This window comes from Microcaecilia unicolor, chromosome 3 (assembly GCF_901765095.1).
Source record: "Microcaecilia unicolor chromosome 3, aMicUni1.1, whole genome shotgun sequence".
NCBI lineage: Eukaryota > Metazoa > Chordata > Amphibia > Gymnophiona > Siphonopidae > Microcaecilia > Microcaecilia unicolor.
The window spans coordinates 223,371,317-223,381,249 of NC_044033.1; the positions used below are offsets into that span (position 1 = coordinate 223,371,317).

Consider the following 9,933-nt stretch of genomic DNA (forward strand, 5'->3'; position numbering starts at 1 on the left):
CTTTCCACCAAGTCTCTGAGATGCCTATTATATCTACCTCAGCATTTAGTGCTATATATGCTAACTCTCCCATCTTATTTTTTCGGCTTTTAGCATTTTTATTCAGGTGTTTTTTCCTTTGATCTAAAAGCTGCTTAGGAGTTGAAGGGGACAATGTGCATTTTTTTTCCTGCTCTCTCTCATTAAGCTCAGGTCCACCTGCAGCTGTCACTTATACTCTACACTAGCACCCTCCTTCCACCGACTGGGTCACAATCACATTTGGGCGAGTCTCCCACTCTCAAATTATCCCCAGTGATTTATAGGTTCCTGAAGCTTCAGTCCTAGTGGTCCCACAGTTCCCAGAAAGCACTCACAGATCCAACACACAAACCAACATGATTCTTTATCAGTCCAGGCAAGCAGGGTGAAGAAACAATTGTGTTTATTTAATCACTGAAGACTTATCTCGTCAACAAGGCATACCACAATGATCCATAATGGGAATTGTAATGCATTACTATTTACCTGATATTTTGAATGTTTTCTCCCTATACCTGATTGCTTAATTTTATTATGTTATCCATGTTTTTTGTAATATCAATTGTATCTTTTACTCTGGATTGGGGAATGCCATTACGGAACATTGTAAGCCACATTGAGCCTGCAAATAGGTGGGAAAATGTTGGATACAAAAGCAACAAATAAATAAATAATATTTTTAGAAAGTACTTGGGGAGATCAGGATATATAGCTGCTCACCAGTTATCAAATATAGCAGTTTTACAGGGCTTCAGCAAACAGCCTTCTCTCTCTCTTCTCCAGAGTTGAGACGGAGGAAAAAGCACTACAGTCCAAATGAAAAAAGCTTCTGGGCCAGTCAGAGCCCAGTCAGGAAGTTTTAAAAGTATACTGCAGACTGCCCTTCCAAAAGGCTTAAACAAAAAGATTAGTCGTGGATCTGCAGCAGCTTCGAAACATAAACATGCACCACCTGCTGGACAAACTAGAGAAATACACTGCAGGAAATACCCAGTACATTTTACAAGCATTTTACACACTGTTCTGTCACAGAAACCTGTAAAATAAGAAAGATCAGTACACATGACATTGCCATTTCAAGCGAAATTTCAGATTCCTGATGCTTGAAAGCATGAATTGTTCCATAGGTGGACAGATATAGCAAACTGCATTTTAACAATCATTGGTGAAGGTTATGTCAAATTACCCAGATTTTTCTTTCATTATTCAGACACCTCCTCAAGCCAAATGCAGTGAGAGTTGCCCTCCTGGCTTCATGAAATTAACCAGGAAAGGAGAGCCCATCTGCTGCTTTGACTGTATTCCATGTCCACAGGGAGAAATCTCAAACCAAAGCGGTGAGTGGTATCATGTGACATGCCAGTGAATGTGGATTAGTTGCTATAGTGCTTATTTTCAAAAGAGAAAAACTTCTCAAAAGTGGCACAAAGTGATAGATGGACCCTTTTCTCACCAAAATACCTAACTCATGATTTTCAAAACTCAGAATTGGGATGTTTCATTCTGCAGTTCATCTAAATTGCATGGGGGCATCTTGTAGGTATGCTTTAGGTGAGACTTGGTTTGACTTTAGATCTGGATGTTTTTCTGCTATAATGGCACAGAAAAAAAAGGTCCAGGGCAGAATAGAAATACGTTTTTATCTAGACTTTTTCTAGTCATGAATAAGTCTGAAAAAGTTGCCTTAAATGATCAACTGAACATTGTAGGGATGAAGGCATGACTCCCCCTAAATCCTCCAATAGTCACTGACCCCTCCCATCCCCCAAAGATGTGACAATAAATACATGGCTCTGCGACAGCTGGGCGAGTTTTCCTGGAACACAGAAATACTACATTAACCATACCTCAATCCTTCCCCCACTTCTATTCCCCCCACATCTCTTCTTCTTATCCTTCTCTATACAATTGTGTTATCTCTGTGATACTTTTCACACATACATTGTACCACCAATACATTGTAAGTCGCACTGAACCTGCTATTGAGCGGGAAAGAGCGGGGTATAAATGCTACAAATATATATATATTAGGGACACCCATCGCTTAAAATTTCTAATCGCACAATTTGGATTTAGCTGGCATCTTTCTCAGTAGTAGCTATAGGTGAGCTACATTCAGGTACATTATGTATTTCCCTGTCCCCTGGCAGCTCTGAGTAGCAGCACTAATTGTGCAGCCTTACCAAAATAATATGTATTTTTTAGTACCTTTATTATCTGGTGATTTTATTTTATCATCTTCCCTTCCCTGCCCTCCTCTCCATTCTATGGGCACCATGTCCTCCCTTCCCATGAACTAAGTCCAGATTTAATGTGTCAGTAATTAGAGCTTTTAAATATATATTAGGGCTGTACATCAATTAAAAGTTTCAATCGTACAATTGAGTGCAAATAAATTTTTTATTTGCACAATTTATCGCATGATATGAATGGGCACCATATCCCTTCCTCCCCTCTCCCTCCCTGGGCACCATCTCATCCTTTCCCTTCCCTTCCTCTCCACTCCATAGGCATCATCTCCTTCCCCTCCCCTCCATGGGCACCAAATCATCCCTTCCCTTACCCTCTACTCACCTAAATAGGCGCCATCTCCTCCCTTCCCTTCTTTCATTATCACCATTGTTTTCCTTCCCTTTGCTTCCCTCCCCTATTTACAGCATCCTTCCCTGCCCCCCCCACATCTCTCTCTTTCCTCTTTCTCCCCCCCCCCCTCCCCGGGTCACATATTTCTCTCTGTCATCTTTTTCTGCTTCCTCTTTCTCCCATGACACCTGCTGTGGTCTCCATCTTTCTGTCTGTCTTTTCTTTTTTCTGCTTCATCTTTCTTCTGTGCCCCCTCCCCACCCTGTCTGAATCTTTCTCTTTCTTCTTTTCTTTTTCTGCTTCCTCTTTCTCCCATGTCCCCCGCCCCGGTCTGCATATTTCTCTCTGTCTTTTATCTGCTTCCTGTTTCTTCTATGCCCCCTGCTGTAGTCGCATTCTCCCAGCATGGTACTCCAGCGGGCCCCCCTCTCCTATGCAGCTCCTCACCATTGCAGGCTGCACTGAAAACAGTGCTGCTTCTCACCCAGCCCAAAGCATCTCTCTGCAACAGGAAGAGCTGGGGCGGAACTTCCTATTACAGAGAGACACTGTGGGCAGGGTGAGAAGCAGAACTATTTTCACTGCAGCGGTGAGGAAGTGGTGGACCTTTAAGTACAGTAGGTTTTCTCTGTTCCTGGAAGGTTCACTATACAATATGAAAAGGCTTATGTGGGAATTGTACCTGGATCCCTTATGTGAAGCTCACTGCGCTGAACACTAGGTTGCCTCTCTGCACTGCTGGGATGTCTGTGTGGTCAGTTCAGTGGGAGTTTTGCCAGACAGACCTCTCTATGGCTTGTTTATCTCTGTTTTTTTCCTGGGACCTTTTTTTTTTCTCCAAAAATGGTATTTACAGATGAAATTTAGATGCTTTTCTCGTTTGATTATGCCTGTGTGTTAGACCGTTAGATTGAAATATTTTCAGAAAAACGTCTGGATTCGGACATGGATGTTATATCGAAAATGACCCTCCACAGCTCCTGCTGTGTGAAACTCAGACATATGTAAACCATTATGGAAAATAAAAAATCTGTATTGGTCATACTCATCCATTTTTCTTGATGAGATCATTCTTATTTTGTAGTTTGAGGAAAATTGCCCTGAATAATAATTCCCACAACACAGGACTTAACAAAGATCTGTTTTTTTTAAAAAAAATTCCATTATAAACATTGAAATTCTTCTGCTATGTTATCCTCTTATCAACCATCCATCTCTCCTTGTCTCTCCCGATGGGAATGAAAAATGAGTGTCTGCATCAGAGGATTAAAAGCAGGCAAATGCTAACAAATCTGAAACCCTGTCAACAATAGCAAGAGGCAGTCACTGTATTTTGAGTTGTATATTGTTTAGTCAAAGAAGCTTCTAATGCCAGAGAACTCAAACAGTAATATTGAACGGTACAGTTTAAAATCATTAGCAATACTCAGTTTTATTTATTTTTAATTTATGTATTTATAATCATATATTTCATACTGTACGAATTTTACTGTACGAATTTTACCACTCCACTTATAAGTAAATGTACTTCTACCCTTATCCTACTCTGTATTGCTCACTAGAAGCTGTAGTTCCATCCCAGGAGACTTAGCAGCCTCATTGGGATTACTTTTCTCTATATGCTACTATATATTTGTCCTTTTCTGGGATCTTATCAGCTTCCTTGCACCTACTGTTACTTTGTTTTTCCATTGTTTTTCCACTCTGTATATATTCCCAGAGTTGGTACTCTCCTCTCCGGACCCTGTAAGCCACATTGAGCCTACTGCTATGCAGGAAAATGTGGGATACAAATCTAATAAATAAATTAAAATAAATAAATAAAACTATGTTCCATGGAAAGGTCAATGCAGTTTACAGCCAAAAACATAATCGGTCATCAATTTAAATCACTCCACCATGAACATCCCTTCACATTTAGCCCCAAAATACTTAATAAACCCCAAAACTCCCAGAATTTACAAAAAAGGCCTTATCCGCCAAAACCTCAATAACTGCGTGATAGGATCAAAATGCCTTCTGGCTAATCAAATGATTTTGTTCCTAGAAAAGCTCCAGTGGAAAGTTTTCTAATTGCACAGCAACCACACAATTGAAGGCCCTTTATACTCCAGCTGAATCACCGGGAGGAATGGTTCAGCTAGATGATTCTGCTGTGAGGAATGCAGATAGCATCCTATTGACCACTACCATTCAGGTGGTCTTTTAACGTTTTTATCGCATGCTAGATGCTAGAGATGCCCATAGGAATATATGTGTGTCTCTAGTATTTAGCGCATGTTAATCATTAGCGTGTGCTAAAAACACTGCCACAGTTGAGTAAAAGACTCCCCCTCAAACCCTTCCAGCCAAAAACTGAAAGTTTAAACTGTTTCCTCCATTTTTTCTAAAGCCAATTCAAATCCTCAGCCTTCTTGCCCACCAATTTTTGGTTGAATTCTGCAACAGCTGCAACTGACATAAGATGCTCAATGGTAATCCTTAGTACAAAGAATTAGAGTTATCCAGCCTGGGGGTAATTGACACTTGCAAACTGCAGCTATATATTTCTAAATAGAAAAAGACAGGGGTGCTAAATCAATCCTAGGCTTCCATAAGTTGGCTGAACTACAGAGAAGATTGGGTTGTACCGTCAAATCAAGCTGTACTTCTTTGGGAACCAACGCCTGATTATCAATGTGAGAGGCCACTGAAAACACTCTATCATATTTAACATTTCCAATTTATCTGGATTCATTTTTTGTCTAGCCTTAGCCAATCATAAGTGGCAGAAGTGACAGGCTTAAAAAAATCAGTGCTGAAAGAAATAGCACTTACTGCCAGATTTTATATATGGCGCGCAGAGTAGCACGTGTAAATTTGTGCAAGCATCCAATTTACACTTGCTACTAAATTGTTTAATGAGTCACCTTATCATGGTAAGTGGTCGATGATGACCACTTCTCATCTCTAATTGGACTTAATTGGAATTTACGCATGCTTCTTTCTAGGCGTATTCTATAAAAAAGGCATGCATAAAATCTAATAGGTGCAGCACACATGGGGGGTGTGGTCAGAGAAGGAGCTTTGGATGTGTCTGTTCCATCAATTAAATCTATGTGTGTTGTTATATTATTCAGGGCTATGCCCAAAGTGCAGGCATTTACACCAGCTTTGCACTAGTGTAAAAGCCGCACATAAATCTATACACATCCACTCAGCCTAAGCATATTCTATAAACCGCATCCAAACATTAGACGTGCCTAGGTATAATGTGTCACATATGGGTCCAGTGCTTAGTTAGGTGCCATTTAGAGAATAGCGCTTTGTGGAAAGATAAACAAATACATTTAGGCGTGATCATTTACACCAATAAAAACTTGCTATAAATCCCTTTGCCTAAATTAGGTATGGACCCTCTTTAATGCATAATAATGCATATAAATTAAAGGAACACCCCTGATCCTCCCATGACCCTCCTATAGCTGTGCCCCCTTTTTGAACCCACTAACCAGCCAGTGCCACTGAATATCAGCAGATAGCCCTGCACAAATGAATTAACCAACCAGAAGCCTTTTACGGCTGGTTAAATCATTTTGGATATCAATCTTACAGTGTTAATGTTGCTCACTTTCTAGAAAATAGATGCAAAACAAAAGAAAAAAAAGGAGTAAGATAGCAGCTATGTAGTTTTTATTTAGTGAGATGAGTTGAAATTATTCTTAGAAAAGTGTCTGTCTACAGTACATACCGATTCCGATTTGTAACTGGTTGATGTGCAATAAAACTGCTTCACCATTCTAAACATCAGGATATTATAGAACAACATTATCTGCTGTAGCCTGAAGTATAGAGAATTAATTTAATGTTCATGCACTATCCCAAAACCAATGATGTTTATGAGATATTGAGACAATATTAATCTTCCTCAGATATGGACAACTGTATGAAATGTCGAGAAGACCATTGGTCCAATCATAAGAGAGATACCTGTATCCCCAAATTGATAATTTTTCTGTCCTATGAAGAAGCTCTGGGGTTGGCTTTGACTACCAGCAGCATTTTCTTCTCTTTTATCAATGCAATCATTCTGGGAATCCTCATTCATTACCGAAACACATCTATTGTGAGAGCCAATAACCGGGGCATCAGCTATATCCTCCTCATCTCCCTTATGATCTGCTTTCTATGCTCTTTGATTTTCATTGGCCGTCCTGAACCCGTGACCTGCATTCTCCGTCAGACTACCTTTGGGATGATTTTCTCAATCTCTCTCTCATCTATTCTGGCAAAAACCATCACTGTGGTTATGGCCTTTCATGCAACCAAGCCTGGAAGTAAGCTTCGGAAATGGATGGGTTCCAGAATCTCCTATACTATAATACTTTCCTGCTCTCTTTTTCAATTTACTCTCTGTCTCATCTGGTTGTTTACTGCTCCCCCATTCCCATATCATAATATGCAATCAGAAACTGGGGCAATAGCAATAGAATGTAATGAAGGATCAATGATTGCATTTTACTGTGTTCTTGGTTTTCTGGGATTTCTGACTGGTATCAGCTTCATCACTGCGTTCTTATCAAGAAATCTACCCCACAGTTTCAATGAGGCCAAGTACATTACTTTCAGCATGTTGGTGTTCTGCAGTGTTTGGTTGACTTTTATCCCAACATATTTGAGCACAAGAGGAAAATACATGGTAGCAGTGGAGATATTTGCCATACAAGCTTCCAGTGCTGGACTGCTGGGATGTATCTTTATGCCCAAATGTTGCATTATCCTATTGAGGCCCGATATGAATAGCAGGAAATATCTTACAAAAAAGAACTGAAATGAATGTTTTTTTGACATTCTTTGGAAGATATGCTGTGTTCATTCAAATTTGTGGGTGTCTTTAATAGTCAATGCTATCACCCTCATTGCTTAGTGGCCTAATTTAGGCCAGCTCAAAAGCTGTCATATATTAGGCCACTAACGGGGCTCATTTTCAAAGCACTTAGACTTACAAAGTTCTACAGGTTACTATTGTAACTTTGTAAGTCTAAGTATTTTGAAAGTACGTCTCCACGAGATGAAGGTGTCAGCACTGAATATTGACCAGCACCCGATTAAATTTTTTAATGTGCTTTTATTGCCATGATCCCCCTCCCAGCCTCCCTCTCCCTCTAGCCCAAGCCATGTAGAAACCAAGTGCTCCCCTCCGAGCAGCCACAATGGATCATGGCAGGTGGAAGCAGACCTTTATAAGTTTAACTTATAAAATGACATGTATATTGTCTGTATTTGGTTATAGATCATTAAATAAAGTTGTAAAGAGTTCTTTTTGTTGACAAAATTATGAGCAGTACAAAGAAATTTGTTTCTTTCCAAGTTAGATTATTGCAACATTGTATATATAGGATGTACAGTATGATTTTGAAAAAACTTCAGACAGTTCAAAATTTAGCAATTAGACTAATTTTTTTCACTATGTTGTGATAAACCAATATCTCCATATTTTCTTAAACGTCATTCATTATCTGTGGTAGCGAGGTCTTATTTTAAATTATACTCTACGGTCTTTCAGTCCTTTTATGAGGTACTCCATCCCACTTTATTGGGTTCTTCTCTCTTTTAAATATACAACTAGCATAAAGTCCAGTTGGAGTGGAGGAGTAGCCTGGTGGTTAGTGCAGTAGACTTTGATCCTTGGGACCTGAGTTCAGTTCCCACTGCAGCTCTTGGTGACTCTGGGCAAGTCACTTAACTCTCCACGGCATCTGGTTCAAAATAAGTATCTGAATATTTGTAAACTGCTTTGAATGTAGTTGTAAAAACCTCAGAAAGGCAATATATCAAGATTCCTTTCCCTTAAAATTTCCTTCAGTTGGTTCATTTAAGTCTATTAAACAGTTAGGCAGCATTATAAAACATGGATGCACATAAGTTTGGAATTCCTTTCCTATTTCAGTCCATGCTCTTAGAGACTACTTAAGTTTTTAAAAAGATCTACAAACTTTTAAATTTAAGAATGATGTATAACTCTTCACAATGTAATCCATAACCAAGTTGTAACAAATTGTATTTCCATCATTCATATCGTATTGTAAGCCACACTGAGCCCGCAAAAAGGTGGGAAAATGTGGGATACAAATGCAATAAATAAATAAATAAAATGTGGGCTAATGTATATCTCTCATAATGATGTAGATTGTAATTCCTGGATTATTGTTTGGGCTCTTGTTATTGTGATCCACCTAGAAGTATACAGGCTTTTCAGAAGAATAAATCTGATACTTATTTATTTGTTGCACTTGTATCCCACATTTCTCCTCCTTTTTGCAGGGTGAATGTGGCTTACATTATGCCGTAATGGTGATCACCATTTCCGGAATGAAAAATACAAAGTGGTTTTGCATTAAAGTTCATAAATGATAGAGTAAATTATAGAGTAAGTTAGATAATGCAATGTACTATAAACTCTCCTGGAAGGGATTTCCATAATTCAGCCTCTATACCAAATAATGTCCATTGTTCTGTACCTACCAATCGACAGACATTTCTTGATGGTCTAATTAGTTTCAAATCATGAACTGAGCATACATTTCTGTGAGTGGTCTATATTGCCATAAAATCTTTCAGTTAGCCCTGACTTAAACCATAAAGAATTTTAAAAATAAAAATTAAAACTTGAAATTCATAGGATTTCTGTGATGCCAGGCCTTGAGTAAGCTTTGTCATTGAATTTCCTGTTTTTGTAATGCCAGCAAGCAAATGACCAGTTAAGACAATATTCAGACTTAACCGGTCATGGGTTAGCAGATAAAGATAGGACTGCTATTTATGCGGTACTATTTATCCACTTATCCTAGTTAGTTAGTTAAGTTCTGAATATTCTACTTTAACCAGTCACACCCACAAAACTACCCCAGAATGCCCATGACATAGCCTTCTTTAAGATCGCTAAACACATATTTTCAGCAGTGATAAGCAGTTAAGTGCTTCTGAAAATAACCAGTTAGCCACAGAATGGCAGTATAACAAATGCATTACCCTCACCCTTATCATTACATATACCTGGTTCAACTATATTCAGTCTGGAAGCTGTATTCTGCAACAACTGTAGTTTGGATAAAAATTTAACCTAAATCTCACTACACAACAAATTACAATAATTGAAAGGGGGATAGGAACAGCCTGAGTCACAATTCTAAAGTTGTCTTGGGTCAGAGATGATCGAATACTGCTTGACTGACACAGCTTAAATCTTTTAAAGATTATTTTGGCCTCAGAAGTCAAATTAGAATCTAGTATAATACCAAGGACCCTCGATTGGGAGTCTATTGAAAGAATCTTATCTTTCTAATACAT

General features: G+C 38.8%; 1 protein-coding gene across 1 annotated transcript in view; it reads left to right on the plus strand.

The window, feature by feature from the left end:
- Nucleotides 1–7,414, plus strand: part of LOC115464405 (vomeronasal type-2 receptor 26-like) — a 42,929-nt gene extending 35,515 nt beyond the window's left edge. The window contains exons 5-6 of the mRNA XM_030194788.1: nt 1,232–1,358; nt 6,516–7,414. Of these exons, the coding sequence (XP_030050648.1) occupies nt 1,232–1,358; nt 6,516–7,414 (1,026 nt within the window). The remainder of the gene's footprint in view (nt 1–1,231; nt 1,359–6,515) is intronic.
- Nucleotides 7,415–9,933: the final 2,519 nt, after the last annotated feature.